The sequence below is a fragment of the Kogia breviceps genome, chromosome 18, assembly GCF_026419965.1.
Source record: "Kogia breviceps isolate mKogBre1 chromosome 18, mKogBre1 haplotype 1, whole genome shotgun sequence".
NCBI classification, from domain to species: domain Eukaryota; kingdom Metazoa; phylum Chordata; class Mammalia; order Artiodactyla; family Physeteridae; genus Kogia; species Kogia breviceps.
In genome coordinates, this window is record NC_081327.1 from 9,134,363 (window position 1) to 9,158,064 (window position 23,702).

Below are 23,702 nucleotides of genomic sequence, written 5' to 3' on the forward strand. Positions count from 1 at the left end.
GCCCTGCAACAACCACACGGACAACACGTAGGCCAGGTGAAGAGAATTAAATAATGTGTGATTTTATTCCATTAGAGATAAAACCAGCAGCATCGCAGCTTGAGCCCTCGCCCCACCCCCTCACCCCTCTGCCCCCCCACGCTTCTGCCTAGTGTCGGTAGTGGGGGCTTCGGGATCTGGACCTTGAGCGCCTGGAGAGAGAAAGGGGAGAGAGAGGCCCCATGAGGGTTGGGCAGGAAGCAGGGAGCCCTGCTGTGTAGGCACGTGCACACATACACCCACATGCTTGGGACCACTGGGGCCTCAGTGATGGGGAAGTCAGCTTCAGAAAGGGATGTTCCCGAGGGGTGAGGCCAGGCCCTACGACTGGAGGGGGCTGGAGGGGACTGGAGGGGGCTGCGTCGGGATGGAGCCATCAGGGCTGGGACCTCCTGCTAAAGGGCAAATGTGATTCCCCAGGGAGCTGGGCCAGCCTGCTTATTACCTTCGGGAAGAGCTGTATTCTCGACCTGGAAAGAAAGGACGGGTGAAAACAAAGCAAGTGCCCAGGACCAGGAGTGGGCTCCAGGGCTGGGCTTCCAGTGTCTCCAGCTAAGGCAGCGCCGGCGCTTCTGGCCTGTCCACTGCTGGACGCTACCTGTGCCCTCCGGCCCACACCCACGCGCTGGGAATGAACTTTTCTTCCAATTCCTCTAAGTCCCTTGTGACTGAAGCAATCACCCTGTGTTGTGTGTGTGACTTAAAAGTTTTAACGTATAGAAGGCTGATGTGGACAATGTACCACGGTTTTTTTGTAACCCAGTTTGACATCTCTTCTTTTTTTAATGCCACAGAGCCTCCAGACCAAGCACCCACGAGGACACTCACTGTAACGGGGGGAGGGCGAGCGGCTCTGCCGGCTGTACTGGCGCTCCCATTCTTCTCTCTCCTTCTCTCGGCGTTCCCGTTCCCTGCACGGGGAAGGGGAGGGAAACCAGGGGAAGGGGTGGGCATTCGGCTGGCGACGACACCGAACTGAACTCAGTGGCTGGCTGGGTCCCTGTCAGGGCAGGTGCTGCCGACAACCTAGTCCAGGTGGAAGAATAAGCCAAGGGGGCACGTCGTGCTCCTCTCCTCACTTGGAGATGAGGGCACTGAACTCAGACGGGATACTGGCTGGCAGAGCCAGCATCTGAATCCCAGTCCGCCTCGCGACGAAAGGCTTGCTGAAGGGCTGGAGAGTTCGATAATTTCCTGTCATACTCAGGGCACAGCCTCAGAACAAAGGGACTTACATGCTAAGTGCTTAACTGGTCCTTGTCAGAATGACCAGGATTTGCAACCCCGAGGGCTGCATTTACTGGGTGCCTTCTTGCCTGGCTCTGATCTCATGGAATCCTCCCCACCAGCCTAAGAGCTGGGACAACTATTCCATCCCCATTCGGTAGAGAAGCAAACTTAGGCTTATCTATAGGCCTAAGGCTCGGAGGAAGGCGCACAGCTGGTGGGCAGCAGAGGCAGGTCCGACTCACTACAACACTGAGTCCCTAGGCACTCTGCTCCTCCACCCCTTGATGGGAGCACGTGGCATCCCTGGAAGCCCAGCACATGATGCGCCTGTAATAAACAACTAACAGCAGCAGCTCCAACCATCGAGCCTCCCCACATGCCAGGAACCACACACCAGGTGCCTTAACAGGAGAATCCCATGGAGGTGGCTGCCTTATTACATCTATCTCATATAGTTGAGTCCTGGCTCAGAGAGATTAAAGTGCTTGTCCAAGGACCCACAGCAAGTGCAGGGTGGAACCAGAAACAAGCAACAGGTGAGCCGACCCTGCGACTGACCAACTCTCCTCTTTGCCAACACCAAGCACTACCGCCTCCAGTTCTGCCCAGGGGTACTGGGTGGGCTGAGGCTTTATGGGCACTAATCCCTGAGTTACCCTGTGCAGTTGGCACCAAGGACTGTTCAGACTCTGGGCCAGAGCCCACCCCAGGGCCACACAGTCAGAGAGGCAGAGCTGGGAATGAACCCCGAGTCTGTCTGACCCAGGCTCTGAGCCACTCAGCTCTGCAGGGGAAGAGTCAAGGTGAGAACTGGAGCAGAATGGGAGAGGGGAGAGGCCCTGGCTCCCAGCGCAGGGCCGGCTTGCATTCAGCCGTTCCGTTCGGCCAACGTTTATCAAGCGCCAGTGTTCTAGGGGCAAAGCACACAGCAGGAACCCAGCAGCCAGACCCGACTTCTTAATGGGGACACGAACAAGAATGAGTGAAGGACACAGACAGTGCACACTGGGATGCCAGGTGCAGATTAGTGCTATGAAGAAAAGCAGAGTGGGGCTGGAGGATGCCGTGTTCTGGGGTGCTACTCCACATAGGATGGTCAGGAAGGACCCCTGAGTTCAGCACGGGAGGGAAGTGGGTGGGTATCTGGGGCACAACAGGAAAGGAAACCCAAGCTGGAGGCTGGCGGAGCTGGGAGGAGGGCACAGTGGCCGAAATAAGCTGGGGATGGGAAGGAGACTGGGGGAAAACATGAGGGCCGGGCGAGGGCTTCGATCATTCTCATCCACCCAGCGGGATCGGCCAAGGCTCTGGCTCGGAGCAGGTGGTGGGGAATGCAGGGCAACCCAGAGGCAGGTGGGAGGGAAGGGGTCTTACTTCATACGGATCTTGCGGGCCATGGCTCGAAGCTCATCTTCCCGCTCCTACGGCAGAGAGGGCAGGACGGCAGTGAGGGCAGTGTGGGCAGGGCCGGGCCGGCGCCCCGTGTGAGCCCTGTGCCCTCACCCCACCCCGTACCTGGCGCTCATGCTCCTGCTGGATCATCTTCTCCTGAGCCGCCTTCTTATCCGCCTTGACTGTGGGGAGGGAGAGACACAGTGGCTGAGGGGTGCCCTCAAGCCCCCGCCCCCAAGCTGTGGAAGCTGAGCTCAGAGAGGCCAACGAGATTGCCAACGCCCTAAACGTGGTGGCCGCAGGGCAGGTGCACACCCACTCCTCCCCAAAGGGCCTCCTATCTGGCAAAGGGCAGGGCCTCCCCACGGTCAGGCCAGAAGGAAGAGGGGCAGGGGAGCCCTGGAGGGGCAGGTGGCAGGGCGGAACATACACTGCCTGTTCAGTGCCTTCTGCATCCTCAGCTTCAGCTTCTCCTGTGGCGTCAGCTTGGGCTGGGGAGGGGGAGAAGAGGCAGGAGACCGGGTGGGTGTCCCGGAGCTCCCACAACCCACCTCATCCAAGAGCCTGGGACTTGCGGGGGCATGTGTGGAGGACGGACGGGCTGCGGAGACTGGCCACGAGGGTCTGGGAGCCCCAGTGGACAGTTGAGGAAGGGAGGGAGGCACAGATCTCAATCCCCGGGGCTGGATCTCCCGGCCCACCCGGGCCCCCCTGCAGGCCCACCGGGCCCAGCTCTCGGGCACTGCTGCTGGCGGGAATTACACGGGCGAGTTCCAAATTCTTACTGACTTTGGCAGCTCCTGTCTCTTTACCAGCGGCAGGTTCGGTCCTGGGAGGAAGGAAAACCAGCTGCCACCTTCGACCCCACACGCCCCCCCCACCGCCCTCCGAGCAGACAGCCAAGGCCACGAGTCCCTACCACCCCCCAGGGAGAAACCAGGTCCCGCCTGGATCCTGCAGGACAGGGCCATGTCCTCCTCTGACCCCCAACCCAAGGCAAGGACGTGACTCCTCAGAGCCCCCAAGAGCAGAACTGTGGCCCCCCGCAGGCCTCCCAGGACAGGACCAAATTCCCTTCAAAAAGCACCGCGGAGTCACCCTGCTCACCTGAGCTCACAATCCCCTTCCCCCAGCCCTGCCCCGCTCACTTTTTCAGCTTCTCGCCCACAGCGGGGGACGCTGCCGGCCTGCCCAGCTTCTCCCTTGGGGGCGACGGCGAGTGACTGTGGCTGCGGCTGCGGCTGCGGCTGCGGCTGCGGCTCTGGCTGGGGCTGCGGCTCTGGCTGGGGCTGCGGCTGCGAGTCAGGCTGCGACTTCGGGACGGGCTGAGGGACCAGCTGCTGCGGCTGCGGCTACTGCTGTGGTGCCGGGGCCCCCGGCCGCCCCGCCTGTAGCGGTCCCCTGAGCGGGAGCGGCTCCTAGGGGTGCGGTGAGGCAGGAGAGAGGCCGTGAGGCTCCAGGGACCCCATGTGCCCAATGCCCCACCCAGGCACTGAATCTACGAGCCTCCTCCGAGGCCCTGGGGTCCTTGTGTCTCCACTCCTCTCCCGCTACTTTCCTCAGAAATCCTCCCTGGCCTCCCTCAGTCTCTAAACAGAGACTGCCCTCTGGATTCACCGGCCCTAAGATGGCTCTTCACTTCTCACTAGACACCCATTCATTCACCCACTTCCCCGAGAGGTGATCTCTGGGAGGGCAGAACTTGGCTGGCGGCGCCCCCTTGTATGCTCACCGCCTCCTCACCTTGCCAGGTCCAGGGTCTCGCCACCAGTGGGGATGACCCCCCCGCCCCCCCGGAAGACCGCAGCACAGACCCACAGGATCCAGTCTGGGGACATGCAAGCCCCATCCTCTCTCTGCTCAGAACCCTCAGAGATGTGACCAGGGCCCCCCCTCCGACCCCAGTCTTTCTCCTGACATCGCCCTGTGTCAAGCTCCAGGGAATGACCCAGAAGCCAAACCAACGCCAAACACCGATTCTGGTGGGACTGTCCTGGGTTTTTACAAAATTCAAATTTGTTGGCAATATTGAGAAAACAAGAGCTGTCCTCTAAAAATCCAACCCAACTTCTCTTGAAAAACCAGAAGACTGAGCAACACCACACCCGCCACTGAGTGGCCAACGAGCCCAGCAGATGGGACACGTGCTCCCAGTTCACCGGGGCCCACGCGGCCCCTCTATTTTACCTGCTCAACCTTGTAGGTAGCTGACATTGAGAGCCACACAACAATAACACGGGTAATGATGCCGAGGACAACAAAAGCACTCACCAAGTGCCAGGCCCTGTACTAAACACTTAGGTAAAATTCACTCGTCACAACTTCACGACTCAATGAAGGGGACGCTGTGACTGTATCTCTGTTACAGATGCAGAAACAGGCCCCGAGAGGCCACCAACGGGGCCAGAATCCACACCCAGCTGGCCGCGCCGCAGTCCATGCTCTCCTCCGCCAGGCCACGCTGCCCCTCCACAGGCAGCCCTGATCCCCTCGGGCAAGAGGACCAGAGGGTTGCTCCCGTCCGGAGGTGACTTTACTCCTGCCCCATGTGCAGCGCTTGCCTCACGCCCCACCTTCTCTCAAAGGGCTGCCTTGAGTTCCCGGCCCCTGCCCACGGAGTGCCCCGGTCCTAAGGGTCGCCAGCTGCAAACCCCTGGGGACTTCCCGTGACAAGCGCAGCTCAGTCTCCCTCCCCACTGCGTCCCTGAGAAGGGAGGCTGCGCTCCAGCCCCGGCACCACACCTGGAGTGAGCACACCCCCCCCCCCCCCACCAATCCCAGGTCTCCCCTCCCAGAGGCTGGTCTCGCCGAGACGGGCCCACGGCCACCCCAGTCCCCACACCCCAGACCCACGCACCTGCTTCTGCGCCGGGGCCCGTAGCCGCCACGCCGGGCAGGCGAACGGGAGTAGCGGTGTCCGTCTCGGGAGCCCCCCCCTGAGTGCCGCCGGCCGCGGCTGCGGGATCTCGAGTAGCGCCGAGAGCGGGAGCGGGAGCGCGACCAGGAGCGCGAGCGGGAGCGCGCGTGGCGGCCCGAGCGGTAGTAGCCACCGCCGCGGCGGGAGCGGGAGCTGGAGCTGGAGCGGGAGCGGGAGCTGGAGGTCCTCGAGGCGGAAGAGGAGGAGGAGGAGGTGGAGGAGCGGCGGCTGCAGGTGGGGCACGGAGGGCCGGTCAGCGCCGGCCCGGGCCGTGGCCCACCGCCGTCCCGAGTCCCCCCCACGGCGGCCGGGGTGTAGGGCAGGCAGCGTGAGTGTTACCGACCGGGCGCTGGCATTACGTCCCGGTGTGGGGCCGCCTGGCTGGGGGGGCGCGGGGGGCTTCCCTGTGGCGGCCCCTGACGCAGCTGCTGCAGCTGCGGCTGCGGCTGCCTCCTCATCGCTGCCCCCAAAACTGGTGATGAATGTGATCTTCTCCTCGCGGCCTGGGGTCGGGGAGCGGGAGCGGGAGCGGGACTCGGAGCTGGATTCCGAGGGCGACCTACAGAGCAGGGAGCAGGGGCTCAAACACCAGGCCCCTGGAGCCTGTCCACCAGCTGACAAAGCCACCACGGAGCAACAGAAATCAGGAGAGCGGAGCCCCGAGCAACAGCAGACACCGGCGCAACGAGCAGAGCCAACGGGCAGGAAGACACCAGCTACGCAAGGTCGGATTCCTGACCACGGAAACGCGCTCAGAACCACCAGAAAGAGGCGGAGCAGAACGCTGTACTAGTAAAAAGGGACGAGCACAGCGGCAACGTAACAGGACAAGGTTTCCCCAACATCGACGCCAGGTCAGGCGGAAAGCAAGTTCTAAAGCGTTAACTGTGATATAATTCCATTTTTGTGAAAACAAAGTATACCTTATCCCTTGTGGCGCCCATGGTTTGAGCGCTTACTGTGCCAGACTTTTCATCGAAAGGTATATATACCTGCCTCATCTCACCTATCCTCCCAGGAGCCCCGAGGGGTCCCTCCCACACCACTCTGCAAAGGGAACTGGGGTCAGACCGAGGTCTGTCACCCTCAAAGCCTCTGTCCCAACCACTCCCACAGCCAGGAGACACACGCGTGTGCAACCGGGCCCTTCTGTGCCTCATTTCTCACTGCTTATTTCTGCGAGTTCAGACTAAAGGGACTTGACTTCTAAGTCCTGCCTTTCTGCCATGTCTGGTCATTTTCCACACAAGACTACGTTACGTTTAAATCAGAAAAAATTTTAAGGTTCACATGTAAAGGAAAAATAAATCAGGAAAGCAGGCTAACACTCTAGAAAACAAAAAATGATTCCGACCCCCAGAACACATTCTCCAGTCTGTGATCTCAGGGCAGCCTACAGGGTGGGCCCCCTGCCCCTCCTCACCACCCCTGCCCTCCATGAGGAGGACTGCTGGGCCTTGGGAACTCACCGCTTATAAGGGTCATAGGTGGGGCTGTCTCGGCGGGCATAGCTATGAAGAGAAGAACGGGGTGGGACAGATGGGGGGTTGGGGATTAGCGTGCACGGAAGTAAGGCCAACCCCCAACCTGGGCGCCCAAGGCCACACGCTGGGCACAGTGATGAGGGGGCCGCTGGCCAGGTTACGGGCCCTGATCCCTCCTCCTACTCACCTCACATCTGTCCGAAGCCTGAACCTCAGCCCGGACCCACAATGTCCCAGACCCACCCTGACTCTGAGCAACAAGGACTTCACAGCCTCCAACCTGGCTGGCCTCTGGACCCTAGACTAGAAGCAACCCTCCTCCCACTCCAAGTCCCTGGTTCTGCTGGGTCCTGGCTTACTAACGATGATGATGTTAAAATTAGAAGAGCTAACACGTCTTAGAGGCACACTATGCGCCAGGCACTGAGTGCTTTACTCAGTGAACTCGATTGCTCTTCCTAACAACTCTCTGACATGGGCACTGTGATTATTCACACTTCACAGCTGAGGAAACAGGCCCAGAGAGGTGAAGTCACTTGCCCAGGGCCACACAGCTCATAAACGAAAGAGCCAGGATTCCTACCCAGGCCACTGAGTCCAAGCTTTTATGAGCTACACTGACCTGCACCTCTACAACTCTTTAAGGAATATTTTCCAGACTGTACATCAAACCCTGAACCCACAACAGGTCCCTTAAGCTTCACAGCAACCCTCAATGACTCCCATTAAACAGAGAAGATGTGTCAAAGACGCATGGGTTTGCCCGGAGCCCCAGGCTGGGCTCTCCGCATCAGACTGCCACATCCAAACCTGCCCGAGACCTCGCTGTGGGCACCGGCATAGCCCCTCTCCTGAGAGGTGATGGTGCCCCTTTTCCAAAAAGGAAACTGCAGCTTGAGAGAAAGTCACCTGCCCAAACTCTGACACTGAGGAAGCGGCCAAGCAGCAAAACCAGGTCAGAGCCCAGGGCCAGGACCGTGCCCCTTGACTCTGCTCTCAACCCTTCCAGCCACCCCATGCCACCTCGCCACTGGCTCCCAGGGAGCATGGCAAGCGCCCTGAGTCCGGCAGGGTGAGGGGAATGCCTGGCAGGGCAGGTGTCCACACGCCCCTCACAGCCACTCCTACTCCAAACCTTCCCTATTCACTGCCCTACTAGGAGGTAACTGCCCGCGAGCGGCAAGCTTGCCCCCAAAGTCTTCCTGAGCCCCAGTTCCTCCCCCAGAGCCCTGAAAGACTGGTGCTGGCCGGGTGTGGGCAAGGGGCAGAACCCATCCTACCTGGGAGGGCTGATCTTGCGGCCCCTTAGCCGCTTCTCCCGGAACTCCCTCCGCTGGCGCCGGGAGCGACGGCCCTGGAGCAGGGTGGGTACGAGGCTGGTGAGAGTGTGCCTTCCATGAGGCACACACCTGCCCTGACACCCCGGCCCAGCCCTCACCGAGTACATGGCCTTCTCCTCCTCAAGGGCCTTGGCGTGTTTGATGGCCTCTGCCTCCTCCTTGTCCTTCCTGAGCATCCTGCAGAGGGGCACGAGGGGCACGATGGAGGAGGGGCCAGGCCACAGGCAGAGTCACTGCAGGAAGTGAGGAACCCCAAGCCATCCTGGGGGTCTCACATTCATTTTGCACTATTACTGAGCATCCACTGCATGCCAGCTGCTATTTCAGGTATTAGGGATTATTGACAACGAACAAAAATCCCCACCCTCTTGGGCTACCATTCTGGGGAGAAGAGACACAGTGACCACGGTCACATAACATGGTATGTTAGATGGTGAAACCCTCGATGGGAATGTAAATCTCGGAAGGGGGAAAGAAGGCCAGGGAACTGGTGGAGGCTGCTGCAGCCTTCAACAGGGAGGCTGGGGAAGCCACCCAGAGAAAAGTGAGAGCTGATGTGAAACCTGGGGGAGTGAGCTGAGCAGGTGCCGACAGAGCCAAGGGCACCCTGAGCGGCCCCGAGGTCAGGTGGGGCCTCAGGCATCGAAGGGGTAAAGAGGCTATGGAGGCCGGGCAGGGGTGCGGTGTGTGGGTAGACGACCAGACAGGTGAGACTCTGCGGCCGTGGGTGAGGAGGCTGGCTGCTCCCGAGTGAGGTGGGAGTCACGGAGGGTTCTGGGCAGAGGACGCTGTGTTCAGACTCCAGCTCAATACCCTGTCAGATGGGACCGGTCTATGTGGCCCACACAGGTGTGGCACAGGGCAGAGGTTCAACCAGCAACTGTGAGTGAACGATCCAGGGAGCGAAGTGTCTCCACTGGAGGGCGCTGTCCACCAGGCCCAGGAACCCCGGGAGTTTCCAGGGTCAGATGGCCTCAGGTCACACAGCTGGGGGCAGCCTCCACTTCAACAAGGCTGAAGCCGGTCACAAGTACCCACCCCACGAGCTCAGGAGCCTCTGTGTGTAATGCCCTGGTGCAGGGCCAGGCACACAACTGCTCGGGAAGAGGGGTAACAACATATGCCAGGTCCACAGGATGTGGAGGGGCGTCAGCCCGCAGGCCTCACCTGACGAAATCACCATCGGCCATGCCATAGGTCGTGGCCTGTTTGTTGAGATCTGCCACCTGCTCCTGGTTCAGTTCATCCACGTCCACCTCCACGTCTACACCAAAAGAAAGGCTGTCAGGGACCAAAGCCGAGCGAGAAGGGGAGAAGGGGCAGTGCCCCAGGAGTTGGGGGCGGGGGTGCCCACCAGACCGCAGACCTCTGCAGGGAGGGAACGAGTCAGCTCATCTCGGCATCCCCAGGCTGGTACACGGCTTGGCCAGAGACAAGCACAACAAATGGTGGGTGGGGGCCAGGGAGGGGTGTGTGATGTGGAGGAAGTAAACGGGGGACGGACAGAGGGCGGCGGCTGAAGATCTAGGTGGGCGGGAGGCAGGGGCTTGGGTCACAGGCATTCAGAAGCCAGATGCTTGATGGCTCAGTGGAAGGTGGGACGGACACTCCACATATGTCTGAATGTGTCTAAATAAACAGCGGGTGGGCCGAGTGAGAAAGGGATGAGAGGTGGAGGAGGTGGCAGCGTGCGGGATGAGGCTCTGTAACTGGAGGAACAGTTGTTTTCCAGAAGAGAGAGAAAGAGAAGGGGAGGGAGAGACAGAGAGGCTGACACAAGCAAGAGGACAGACTCAGAACCTAGGTGGGGACAATACCATAGAAGCAGAGTCCTAGAAACGAGGAAGGAGAGAAAACACAGAAAGGGAGGCTGGACCAGGAGGACATGAGTGAGAGGGGAGGACAGCAGTGCCCTGGAGCTGGGGCGGGAGAGGCAGGGCTCAGAAGCACAGGACACCCCACAGAGGGGGAGGGACGAGACACAAGAACAACGCCCAGGGACTGTGGGGGGGAGGGCAGAGAGGGGACCCCACCGATGTCGGGGATGACCTCATCTTCGTCCGAGTTGCTCTCCTCCTCGGCTGGTGACTCCTCCTCCTCAGGCTTCTCTGTCACCTTCTCCACCTCGGCCACCGTGCTGTCCTCGTAGGTGTAGCCAATGGAAGCCTTCTTCTCCGCCAGCCTGGGACAGGGGAGCCATGAGCCAGGGAGGTGCAAGGTGGGGCCTGGGGCTGAGACTATGGGCAGGATAGAGCCCAGGCCAAGCCTCGAGGGCCTGCACACAGGACCGCCCGCACACTGCCCTCCCAAGCTCCCGGGCGGCTCGGCGCCCTTGCCTGCAGACCTTCACCCACACTCTCCCTCAGCCTAGAACCCTCTGTGGCCACCTCCCACCAGTTCTTCCCTCCTCCTCCAGCTCCAATGCACCATCCTCCAGGAAGTCCTCCCTCAGGCGGGGTCGAGCACCATCCTCAGATCCCCGGCCCCACTCACACCGGATCTGTCTCCCCCCGCCCCAGACTGTGAGTCCTGCAAGGGCAGGCCCGAGTTATCCTGGGTAACAGCACGGCCCAGCTTGGTCCAAAACAGCGCAGGGGCCTAGTGCATGTCTGCTGCTGAATTTAGTCAATATTCCCTGACGCCGTCCCAGTGCCAGCCTCGTCCTCAACGGGGGGTCGGGGATAAGGATCAGAGTCATCAAGAAGCTCCCGCCACATCGTGAAAACTCTTCAGATGGAGGGAAGCAGCAAGCGCTGAGGATCACAGTGGGGGAACTGCTCAGCAGGAGGTGGTAAGGAGGCAGGGCTCTAGGACCGCCGGGGAACAAGTGGAGCAGCGGCTGTCCTGGCTAAGGGGGGCCATTCCTCGAGGGACACAGCCTGGAGAGGTCCCTCTCCAGAGCGACATCAGCCGCTGCTGACCAGAAGCTTACTGCACAGCAGCAGAGGACAAGCACTTCACAAGCCCCGTCTCTGTAGTCCTGGCAAGTGCAGGCAGGGGGCACTGCTGCCAGCCCCCTCACAGGGGAGCACGCCAAGGCTCGGAGGGAAGTCCTCACCGGCAGGATTCAAACCCAGGCCTGTCCAGTGCAGGGCCTGCTCTAACTCACCTCCTACCATCCCATGGGTTGCAAACGCAGTGTAGAGGTTTGCCGGCAAACCCATCCCGTCCAGCTGCTGCTTCCTCCTCTAAACACTGATCGATCGAGTGCCTACCCCGTGCCAACCACCAACCCTGGCTCTGGGGAGCCCAAGGTGGACAGGGTGGCCGAGGCTGGGCCCTGTGGGGCCCTCAGTCCGCCTGCCGCCCTCAATCAAGCCCACAGTGCCCCAGACCCCAACTCACTTCTTCTTCTCATCCTCACTGGGTCTCTGGAGGCCTCCGTACAACTCGTCAATGTAGATCTGGTACAGGCACTGCTCCTCTGAGACTGGGGCAAGGCAAGAGGCACGTGGGTCAGGGGGTGCTGGGGACACCGGGAATTCAGGGGGGACACAAGAACACAGTGTGGGGGGGGGTAGGAGGGCAGGTGTGATCCAAGCACAGCCGGGGGCAGAGTCGCGGATTCCCAGATAATCACACCGTGTGTCGTGAGGACACAGCAGCTGCGGGAGGGCCCCGGTGACACCACTGACTCGCCATGCAACCCTGGTCAAGGAACTGAGCCACTCTGCCTCAGTTTCCTTTTCTGTAAAATGGGACCACTGGCAGGACGAGCGCATTGTATTTCGGCGCTGCTACTGCTACCACCGTTAGGAAGGTCTTCAGCTGGACCCTTCGGAAGGACAAAGCTAACCTGAGCACTGGACCTTAGTCACCTGGACCCCGTGGGCCACTCCACTCTATGGCTCTGTGGGCCAGTTTAAATTAAGCGCGGTTAATCTGGGCTCTCGTTCATCCACAACACGCAACTCGAGGAGCTCAGCAATGTACTGGAGGCTCCCCAGCTCTTCCTGCAGTGAGACACGCCCGAGTCCCGGTGGCACCCCGGGCAAGTCGCCTTGCCTCGGTGGGCCTCAGCTCTTCTATGTGTAAAGCGAGGTGCGCGCGCCGGGAGAGCCCAGGCGTGCCACGGTCCAGCCCTCCCCGCAGCCACCGCGGTTCTGCTGGTAATCCACAGAGCCCCGCTGACCTGCCTCACGTGAGCTCCAGCCACGCCAGCCCTCCCTGTCCCCCCAGGCCACCCGCCCCCCTCCCCCACAGGGCTGTCCTTGTGGCCCGGGGTCCGGTGGCCTCTCCTCACTGGGGAAATCTTGCCCACCCTTCCCTGAGCCAGCCTCGGCCAAGCACCTCAGAACAGCACACATCTGTCGTGACGGCGCCTTAGCTTGTGGCTCCCCCACTAGACCCCTGCTCCCAGAAGAGTGCCTGACACACCACAGGCGCTCAGGAACTGCGGGAATGAAGGAATGAATACAGAGTCAGAACTGAGGGAAACCCCGGCGCCATCACCAAGAATCTATGTAGCCTGGGGGGAAGTAAAAACAACAACGGCATCAACGATGACGTGTTCCCCGATTCTAAGGCCTCAGGGATGGCCAAAATTTGACAATCTCTGATTTTAGAGATGCTAAAACACCTATTTTATAAACAAAGAAATACGGGGACAGTGAATCCACAGGGAGGGCTGACGGCCAGGCACAGTGCAGGGCCTTAGGCATTGCTCACCGAGCCATCACAACCACAGCAAGGGACAGAATCCACCTTCATCACCCTTCTCCAGGAGGAGGCCGACAGCGGCCAGGCTAAGGGACGAGCGTGTGGCCCTTAATTTCACAGGGAGATCCTGGGAGTGCGGGGTGGTGGTGTCTCAAAGTCCTTCTCAGGGGGCAAGCTGAAGTTCAGAGCTGTCCAGCAGGAGGCAGCGGTGGTTAAGGGCAAGGTGAGAACCCCAACTCCTTGGACATGGTGTCCCCCCCAACCACTGAGCCTCGATGTCCTCATGTGTGAAATGGGGGCATCACCCCTACCTTACTGGGAGGTTATGCAGATGTACTGAGATAACAGAGATGAAAAACTTTAAGTTTGTCAGGGTCTGAACCACCACAAGCCCAGAGACGGGAAAAGTCTCTAAACGTGTTTTCTCATTTGTGAAGTGTTGACGGTGATGGCTTGGGAAAAGAATACTGGATGTATATGAACACTTGGCAAACTGTCAAACTCTTCTAAATAGTCATTTAAAACAAGGAGAAATTTCCTTTCCAGAGCTAACATTCTGACCCACGCAGGCAGGGGAAAATACACAGAGGAAAATAATGTATTCTTGCTATTTTCACCAATTTTTTAGGAAGAAAGGCCACAGAGTTTGAGGGCATGGGATGTGGAAGTGACTGTGGTAGGACCATCTAGTTCACCAGACATCTCCTGTACCAACTCCAGAGACAGAGGGCCCCAAGAGAGAAAGGGATGTGAACAGAGCGGGTCCATGACAGAGCTGGGACCAAAGCCCAAGGCCCCTTAGTAGAAAGGCCTGGGATAACTTTTCTTGCCAACCTTGTTGAGGTCTTCCAGTCTCCAGGGACACCCTCCGCCCCTCCCGCCAAAAAACCCCACTCCCCCGCCGCCCCAGGTCACTTACTGCCAGCAAAGTCATTCTGCACCAGGCCTCGGTAGCGCTCGTAGTTACATTTCCGCTCGTCCGATTCCTGTTCTGGGGAGCTTTGGGGGAGGTCAAGGTCTTGAGACCACAGGGAGAGGGTAGACCCCCATCCCAAGCCAGCAGGAAGGGGGATGAGGGGCTTGGCTCAGCCTGACGGGCGGGGGGACCTCCCCACGTGCCCACCTCCTTCCTTCCCAGGACGGTGACGGGCGGGCCAGGGCTCAGGAAAGAAGAGGTGCTGCTGGGTAGGACTCCCTGCCTGGCAACCCCTGGGGGAGGCGGCTTACATGGTGGTGAGCAGAGGCGGGGTGTAGTCAGGGATGTGGTCCAGGTGGGCGCGGACATCGAAGCGGTCAATCATGTTGTTGGTGTCCCCCTGCCAGGGCATCCTGAGGTGGAGAGCAGGGGAGCAAGGAGCCTAGGGTCCCCACTGCCCAGGACACAAAGTGCCTGCTCCCTGCCACCTCACGCTTGGCAGTCTGGCCCCCAGCCCCTCTGATCCCCGTGCCAGCCCCCACCCTCACCCCCCACCTCTCAGTCCCTTATGCCACCAACCCCCTCACCAAATCTACATTCAGGCTCCTGACATGAATAGGGCCCTGGGGAAACTGGAGCCCTGTTTTTCAGAACCAAGCAAGAGTGGAGAACTCGAGCCAGGTCCTAGGGGCCACCTTTTTAAGCCCAGTCACCCCAAAACACCCACTCTGGCAACCTACTCTCTGCTGCATCTGGGCCTCTGGCCCCAGCCCCACCCATTCCCCTGTAAGTCCTCCTCCAACCACTACACCACGGGGCCTTTATCCCAACCGCTGCCGTTCTGCCTTAGCTAGTGACCTTCACCTTCCCATGCAGGCCAAAGCTTCCCTCCCCGAGACTCCGAAGGTCTGTGTCCTACCCCAGGTCCCTTTGGACCCCCAACCCTCAATCACAGACACTACCCTACCCCTAGACCCAGTCTTACATGTTAACGGGGCTCTCGGCGGCCAGGGCAACTGCAGAATCCAGGTGCACCTTGCAAGCTCGACCGTGCACCTGCAGGAACTGGGCCGGGTCCTTCTTCTGCAGGGAAGGACAAGATGGAGGTCACCACCCAACGGAGCCCCAAACCCCGCCACTCACACACAACCAAGTTAGCAGCAGGCTCCCCTCCGATGCCAAGCAGGCCCTACTTCAGAGGTAAAAGAACCTACACAAGGCTGGCAGCACAAACGGGGGCCACCTAACCTCTGGGGACAGGGGAAGAGTTTCCTCTCGAGGTGGTAGCAAGAGGCTCTGAGCTCTGGGCCCACCTTCTACACAGCAAGTACCAAGACCCACCTCCCTAAAATACTTCCCCCAACTCTTCACCCCACCCCCACCCCAAGGCCACTCATTCAGAGGCAGGTGTGAGCATTTTGGCCAGGACCAGCCTCTAAGACACCAGGACTGCATAAGCTCATGAAAAGACAATCAATGTCACTATTCACCAGAGACATAGCAATCAGAACTGCAAGACACCTCCTCACACTAAGATGGCTAAAGTTGAAAGGACAGATGATAGCAAGTAATATTGACAAGAGGGCCTTCCCTGGTGGCGCAGTGGTTGAGAGTCCGCCTGCCGATGCAGGGGACACGAGTTCGTGCCCCGGTCCGGGGGGATCCCACATGCCGCGGAGCGGCTGGGCCCGTGAGCCATGGCCGCTGAGCCTGCGCGTCCGGAGCCTGTGCTCCGCAACGGGAGAGGCCACAGCAGTGAGAGGCCCGCATACCGCAGAAAAAAATAAAAAAATAAAAAAATAAATTATATATATATATATATATATATATATATATATATATATATATATATATATATATATAGACAAGATTATGCAGAAATCAGGTTCCTCAAAAAGTTAGACAAAGAACTGCCATATGACACCCAGCAATTCCACTCCTAGGTATATACCTGAAAAAACTAAAAACAGATACTCAAATACTTGTACACAAAAGTTCACAGCAGCACTATGCACAATAGCCAAAAAGTGGAAACAATCCAAATGTCCATCAATGCAAGATAGATAAACAAAACATGGCATATCCAGACAATGGAATATTGTTTGGAAGTGAAAAGGAATGGAGTACTGATCTACACTACCAGGCAGACGAGCCCTGAAAACATTACACGAAGTCAAGTCAGTCACAGAAGGCCACATGTTGTATGATTCCATTTATGTGAAATGTGCAAAACAGGCGAATCCATAGAGACAGAATGTAGATTGGTGGCTACCCAAAGCTGAGGGGCACGGGGAACTGACTGCTGATGGATATGGGGCTCACTTGGGGGGTTATGAAAATTTTCTAAAATTACATTGTGGAAATGGTTGCACAAACCTGTGAATATACTGAAAACCACTGAATTGTACCACATGTGAATTATATCTCAATAAAGCTGTTTTAAAGAAAAAAAGGTACCTAGATGGAGAATGGCCCGAGTCGCTCCCACCACCTGATGTTACACCTTACACTCACTCATCGCCTCCGGCCTGAGGCCTCCTGTGGGGAGTCATGATTCCAAGTCACCAGAACTGCGTCAGGACAGGATAAAATCTAGCAGCAGCAGCAGCTCCCACCACTGAGCTTCCCGAGCACGGGGCCCTGGCTGAGCTGCAGCCCTCTGAGCTGCCACGTCAGAAGAACCCAAAGGACCCGCAAGCCGGGCTGCTGGTGCTCCCCTCTACACCCTGGGCAAGCTCCCAGCACTACCTTCCCAGAGCCCAACCCCTTCCCACCAGCCCTGCCACCTTCCCCAACCACTCGGCAGCAGCCTCCTGGCCTCCTCCCTGCTCCCACCCTTGCCCTCTGCAGCCCATTTTCCGCGAGGCAGCCTGAGGGGTTCTGCTAAAACCTATTAGGCCACGTCCGCCTGCTCAGAGCCTCCCCGCTCCGGCCTGGCCCTCTCTGACTTCTCTCCCCAGCCTCTGCTCCAGGCGGCCGGCCTCCAGGCCACAGCACACGCACTGCTCTCGCGCGCTTTGCCCCTCACTTATTCCCCATCTCCTTCTAGCCGCCATCCTTATCAGCTCTGCCTAAACAGCTCCCCCGCACCCGACTGACTCCAGCTCCCTAACCGCACCCATCTGCTTCAGAGCACCGCCCATCACGGGTCACCTGTCTCCCACACGAGACCGCAGCTTCCACGATGCAGGATCTGTCTTGCTCACTGTTGTGTCCCCAGCGCCTAGAGCAGGGCCCGGCCCACAGCAGGCGCTCAGGAACACTGACCAAAGGAAAGAGACCGAACCCTCACCACAGACGAGGAGGCCGAGCCCCTGCAGGAGGAAGCCATCAGCACCAAGCTCCGGGCCTCGCTCTGCCTCCACCTCCCGCCCCAGCCCCCGGGCGGCAGGCGAGCAGGAGCTGAGAAGGACGCTCACCAGTGACCACAGCTACTAGGGGCCACTACCTGTCCTGCGCTCACTAGGTGCCAGGCACCAGGCCGTTCTCCCTCTCCTCTCACATCTGAAGGTGCTGAGGGTGGGGTACACCCGAGCCCACGGGGTCCAGCGCGCTGGCGCTGCTGGAATCCAACTCCGCATCCCGCACCTCACCTGCCTCCCTCAGTCCCTCACCTCGGGCCACACAGCACCCTCGGCCCATGACCGCCCCAGCCAGGTCTAAGGCCAAGAGCCCCTCGCGTTCTGAGGCTGCGACAGGCCAAATGCCCAGCTCCCACAGCCAAGACTCACGTGGGACACTTTGCAGGATGGACTTTGGCCTGTAGCGTGAAGCCACTGGCAGTGCCAGCACCACAAGGAAAAAAGCATTGGGCGGGGAGTAAAAACCTGGGTCCGTGGACTGGCTCTGTTGGGAGCGTCTAGAAAAGTCAAGGAACCGTACTCAAAGCCAGGAGGAGTTGGGGACTTCCCTGGTACTCCAGCGGTTGGGATTCCATGCTCTGAATGCAGGGGGCCCAGGTTCGATCCCTGGTCGGGAAACTAGATCCCGCATGCATGCCACAACTAAGATCCTGTGTGCCGCAACTAAAGAGCCCGTACAGCCAAATAAATAAATATTAAAATAATAATAATAAAAATAAAAGCCAGGCACTGAACTAAGTGCTTTATGTACATCTCAAACTTCTCAATCATGGAGAAAGGTGTCACTCTTACCCCATGTCCCGTGAGGAAACTGGAGCTCAAAGTGGGGAGGCTCACTTGCTCTTGATCACACCGGCCATAAACAAAACTAGGATCTGAGCCTAAATGGTCCTGACTCTAAATTCACTCCTTTTTTTTTTTTTTTTTTTAAAGTGAAAGGTACAGTAGCATTAATTATATGCACCGTGCTCTGCACCGGATCTCTAGAACTTTTCCAGCTTACAAAACCGAAACTCTATACCCAATGAACAACTACTCCCCTTTTCCCCTCCCGCAGCTCCTGGTAACAACCATTTTCTGCTTCTAAGGTCTTGACTGCTTCTAAGACCTCATACACGTGAAATTTTGCAGTGTTCGTCTTTTTGTGACTGGCTGATTTCACTAGACATAATGTCCTCAATGTGCCTCCACGCAGTTGCATGTGACAAGATTTCCTTTCTCTCTAAGGCTGAATAATATTCCACTGTATGTACGGACCACTTTTCTTTACCCATTCATCAGCTGACGGACATTTAGGTTGTTTCCACATCTTGGCTATGGTGAATCACACTCCAATGAATATGTACAAATACTTCTTCAAGACCCCCAATCTATTCTTAACCAATGGATCATTATATCTCCAGGATCAGAGGGGGTCAGAGGAGTTCATGGAGTCTTTCACTCACTCATTCAGCTGTTAAGCAGGCACCGACTCTAGGTGCAGGCGTTGTGCTAGGGCCACGGCAGTGACTGAGACGGCCAGCCCGGCCCTCAGGGCTCACAGTCCAGTGTGGGGGACAGACCCATTCCCCACAGTGACGACCTAGAGTGGGCAGCACTGGGATAGGGGAGCCAGGTGATGCATCATTTAGCCTGGGCTCTCCTGGAGGAGATGCCAGAGCTGAGATCTGTTTTATTTCCCACTTTCACATCAACAGGGAATTGTTTCTTTATCCAAACCACTGATCAGAAGAAAGCTGACAAGGACAGGAGAAATGACAAAACTAGGGTCAGCTAGGGAGAGAGAGCAAGCACCAAGGACAGATCAGCAGGGAAACCGGCTGCCTAGACACACCTGCCCGGCCCATCACAGCTGACCTCGGCTTCTTCAACACCCGCCTCAGACGCCTCTCTAGGCCCAAGAGCAAGTTGAAAGACCCGTGTGACAGCCCCATCCCCTCTTCAAAGCAGCCATCATCCGCAGCTTGGTGGCTGTGATCTGAACGCCGATCACGTTCTCGTACGGGGACAATGGCTGCTTGTACAGGCCTGCACCACAAAGCACCCCACAGACACTGTTGTATTCTTGAAGCTCTTCCCTGTCACCCTGTCATCACCACTGTCCAAGGGGGAAAACAAAGCTCAGGGAGCTCCCCAGCTAACAAGAACAAGAGCATGGAGTCCCAGGACTTGTAAGTGGCCCAATTCCAGCCTTTTTTCCTCCACACCATCCATCAACCTGGATGCTATTCCAGCTCTACTTGGTAATAACAACAACCTCGGAACGAACACGAGCCGGCATTTACTGAGCAAGTTACCCTGAGCAGGCCTGCCCTCGGTGGTCTCTGGGCCCTACCTCACTATACTCCAACAGCCTGGGAGAAAGGTGTCCTTGTCCCCACCATTTGTGGCAGACCGTGAGTTGGCAACCAACATCCATTGCCCCTTCTTCGATAGTAATAAGACTCCTAACATAACTGGCACTGGGCCACCCAGAATACAGTCTACGCCTCTTGGCCTTCCTGGCAGCTGTATGTGGCCATGGGGCTACCTTCCAGCCAGGGGGATATGAGTGGTCACATCATGTGCAAACATCTAGAGACTTTCTCAAGTGCACGAGCTCCCTGGCCTCTTTTCCCTCCCTTCTTCCTCCCCGCTGGATGTAATGAAAACATGATGGCTAGAGCCTGAGCAGCCCTCTTAGACCTTAAGACAACACTGGAAAGACAAGCCATGCATGGTTGAACAACAAAACGGTCCCTGAGCAGAAACGGCCACCTCTGGGCTTTTATGTGAAAAGGAAATCAACTTCTATCTCGTCTAAGCCATTGATGCTTTAGGTCTCCGTTATTCACAGCCAAACCTGATTTTACAGGATACATCATTTCACATGCAGGAGAGGAAACCAGGCTCAGGGATACAGTCACTTGCCCGGGCCACATGGTATGTAAGTGGAATAGCTGGAATTGGAAGCCAGAGCCCTGTGACTCCAAACTCTTAAGGACCTGGTATGGTTTGGTATTTTGCCTCCCAGCTGTGTCACCTTGGACAAGCTGCTGCACCTTTCTGAACTTCTATTTCTGCAGTAGAAAGCCCAGGTGAAGAGCTAAGAGAGGTCCAGGGTCACAGAGTCTGGGTTAGAATGCCAGCTCTGCCCTCTTGCTATATGATCTAGGCCATGACTCTCTGAGCCTCAAGTTTGCTCATCTGTGAAATGGAAACCATAAAAAAGCAAACCACCTCCCAGGCTGGGGTTGACAATTTGATGAAGCGGAGATGCATGTCAAGTGCTCAGCACAGCAGTGAACACATAAATACTCAACAGCATCAGCCATTATTATCAGCATCACCTTTAACGTAGGGATCAATACCAATCTCTCAGGCCTGCTGAAAGAACGAGAATGTGCCAAGGTAGCAGGCACAGCGTCTGGCACACCATGAACCCTTAATAAATGGCAGCTATTCATTCCTGAGCACTGATTGTGTTCTTGGTCCACTGCTGGGGCCTCAACAATAAGCAACACAGACCCAACCCCTGCCCTTGTGGTCATGTTATAGTTATTCTGACACCACCGGAGAGGGGGCTCTCTCTACAGCCCAGTGGTTCCCTCCCGGGAGACAGAAGGCAACTGAGGCGCTCTCAGAGATTCCTCTCCTAGGGTAACAGCAGCCTCTGTCTCACGGGTGACTGTGGGGATTCAAAGAAATTATGCATCTAAAGCTCTTTTCAGAGCCTGGTGCCTGCGAAGGACCAATTAAAATGGTAACTGCTATGTTTTATTCATCTGTTCTTTTAAACCATGTTGGGCTCAAGCTTGGAATGCAAACATGACCCAAATACACCTAGTCCCCAATGGTACAGAGCTGGATAAGTGTGTTAAATTCCACAAAGGGGAAGGACAGGGAGCTATGATGGCTGAGTATGAAGGATGAGGAAAGACTTCCCTGAGGACTGAGATCTGACAGATGAGCAGGAGTTAATCGAGTATAGGAAAAGCTCGTGCAAAGGCCCTGTGGCTGGAGAGGGCTATATAATTTGGGGAGGTAAACTGGTAACTCTTTATACATCTTTTCTTTGTTGTTGTTAGAAAAAGCACCCTAGGTATTGAGGAGGCCAGATGGCGTGAGCAAAGGAACAAGGCAGAAAGCAGAGTGACAAGAGTCTGGAGGGGGTGGTAAAAGCCAGAACATGTAGGGTCTTAAAGGCTGTGTTGAGGAGCCTGGCACTGGGGAGTCACAGAGAAGTTCTGAGCAAGGGAAGGACAGGCTCAGCTTTGTGCTTTAGAAAGACCTCTCTGGCCCCTCTAAGGAGGGTGGATTAGAGGCGGCAGGACTGGAGGCCAGGAGACAAGGGAGGAGGCTGGGGCAGTGATGCAATGATAAATGAAAACGTCTATAATAAATACCACCTAACAGGAGAACTGAACCTAGTACGCAAATGCCATTTCAAGCTGGGGTCTCAAGAGCAAGTAACAGTTAAATAGGTGAGAGGAGGCATTACAGGTTCAATCCCTGTGGTGGCAGAGATGGAAAAAAGGCCAATGGAGCTACCTAAGGATGAAGCTGAGAGGCCAGACCACAAGAGCCTTTTAGATCACAAGATGCAGTGCACTCTCCTCTCCAAAAGCAACTGAAGCATCAAAGCCTCAAACAGGGGAGGGAAATGGTCAGACTTCACTTAGTGAACGATGATGGCACAAACTAAACCTCAAGAATGCTGAACTCTTCTGGGCACTGCGCATATAGCAGTAAGCAGGACAGACAACATTCCGGAGGTGGCCAATCTTATGTCTGGACGGCTCTGAGTGTTACAAAGACTTTCCTCCTTCCTACTAAGCCCAGCTCTGTACTGAGTCCACACCAAACAGCACAGTCTACTACAATCAACAGAACGCCTCAAGCGTTTACCCATGATCACGTTCAAAACAGGGACGTTCTCTTGAGGAAACTGGGCTCTGGCGTTAGCGTATTTCCAAGCCCAAATTGTACCAGGAGGACCAGGGCCCCACCCTCCAGTAGAGCCCAGCCCAGTTTAAAGGTTACTCACGATCTTTTCATAGTACTCCCGCCGCCGTTCTGCCCTCTTTTTGTAGTCGACCATCATACCTCGAAGCTTCCGCTCATGCTTCCGAGCCTCGTGCCACATCGTGGTGAGGCCAAGCCTGGGGCCTCAACCTGAAGGACAAGGAGAGGGGTGTCAGACGGGCTTTCAAAACCATCTAGGCAGAATCTATGTCATCTAAAAAGTTGGTGACACAGTGGATCCTGAACAGCAGCTTCAGGGAGGGGGAAGTGAGGCTGTGGAACTGTGCTGCAGACGCTCAGGTGTATCCCAGACAACCCTGACTCAGTACCCTGGGCATTCTGAAACCGCCCCCTCGGGTGATTCTGGAGTGAGCATCCCTGGGAAAGGGGTATCCTGTGTTCAAGGAGCCAGAATCAAGGATGAAAGGTTCGGGAATGGAAGGAGCGAGTGTTAGAAGCAAGGTCTGGAGACAGACCTTGAGCAGCTGGGGCTGGAGCTCAAGGGAGGGGGAAGAGCTGAAAGGGCTCCCACCTGGGGGCACCTGTGGGTGTGCGTACGGGTAGCAGGGGTCCGGAGATGAAGGCAAGTGGACGAAGAGGAGAAGATTTTATGGGAACAGAGTAGTGGTTTGGAGGTAGGGGTCGAGGGCAGGTGAAGGGCGTGGACGGAAGACGGCGACCCTTGGGGGAGGAGGGGGAGCATGGGAGAGTGCTGTTAAGGAGAGACCAGAGCGCGGCTGAGGTCTAAAGACGGAATCTAAATTGGGGGCGGGAGGGTAGGGGAGAGACTGAGGGAAGCGGAACGGACAGACAGGACGGGGTGGGTTGAGCTTCGGGGCGAGGATGGAGGACAGAGGCAGAGCCCGATTGTTTGGACAGGGCTCGAGCACCGGGTCTGGGCCTGAGAGTTCGGGATAAGTTTTTGTGATGAGGAAGGGACCTGTGGCAAGCGGCGGGGTCCGACGCGGCGAGTTCGGCCCGACGGCGGGAGCAGGGCGCGGTCTGAGGCCCGGCAGGCCGAGGGGGTGCGGAGCGGTCGGCCCTCGAGGCCGGGGCCGAGCGGAGGCTCACAAGAGACCGGGGAGAGGTCGAGGCAAGGACGAAGCTGGGCTGACGTCCGCCCGAAGCCAGGAGGTCACAGCCAGCAGCCTGCACTCAGCAGCTCGCCGCCGCCTCCCACCGCTGCGCTCGCGCGCGGCCCGCACCGGAAGCGGAAGTGGGAGGCTGAGTGAAGGGGGAGGGGCGGAGTCTGGAGGAGGGAGCTTCCGCTCACGCGAGCGGCGGGGCCTATATTCGGGCGAGGAGGGAGGGGCGGGGCTTGGAAGAGATCGGCGGTGTGTCTGGAGATCCTGGAGACTG

At 57.5% G+C, this 23,702-nt stretch overlaps 1 protein-coding gene across 5 annotated transcripts; it reads right to left on the reverse strand.

Annotated features, from left to right (window-relative positions):
* Nucleotides 1–32: 32 nt before the first annotated feature.
* CLASRP (CLK4 associating serine/arginine rich protein) lies at nucleotides 33–23,607 on the reverse strand. Of its 5 annotated transcripts, none has more exons than XR_009332243.2 (21): nucleotides 23,284–23,607; nucleotides 22,366–22,493; nucleotides 14,963–15,060; nucleotides 14,289–14,390; nucleotides 13,981–14,060; nucleotides 11,748–11,832; nucleotides 10,436–10,584; nucleotides 9,570–9,666; nucleotides 8,501–8,579; nucleotides 8,343–8,416; nucleotides 7,048–7,089; nucleotides 5,922–6,137; nucleotides 5,519–5,806; nucleotides 3,810–4,079; nucleotides 3,447–3,490; nucleotides 3,092–3,152; nucleotides 2,785–2,843; nucleotides 2,644–2,690; nucleotides 868–950; nucleotides 485–509; nucleotides 33–191 (listed from the first exon to the last, which is right to left on the reverse strand). XR_009332243.2 is itself a non-coding variant. In XM_059045132.2 (21 exons), exons 2-21 carry the CDS (start codon nucleotides 22,462–22,464, stop codon nucleotides 149–151), a joined length of 2,037 nt encoding a protein of 678 aa, XP_058901115.1. In that variant the 5' UTR covers nucleotides 22,465–22,493; nucleotides 23,284–23,561; the 3' UTR covers nucleotides 33–148. The 5 variants fall into 5 exon arrangements, 3 of the variants coding, with proteins under 3 accessions (XP_058901115.1, XP_058901116.1, XP_066874342.1); XR_010837626.1 differs by having other exon boundaries at nucleotides 23,415–23,543; XM_059045132.2 differs by having other exon boundaries at nucleotides 3,451–3,490; nucleotides 23,284–23,561.
* Between the last annotated feature and the right edge of the window lie 95 nt (nucleotides 23,608–23,702).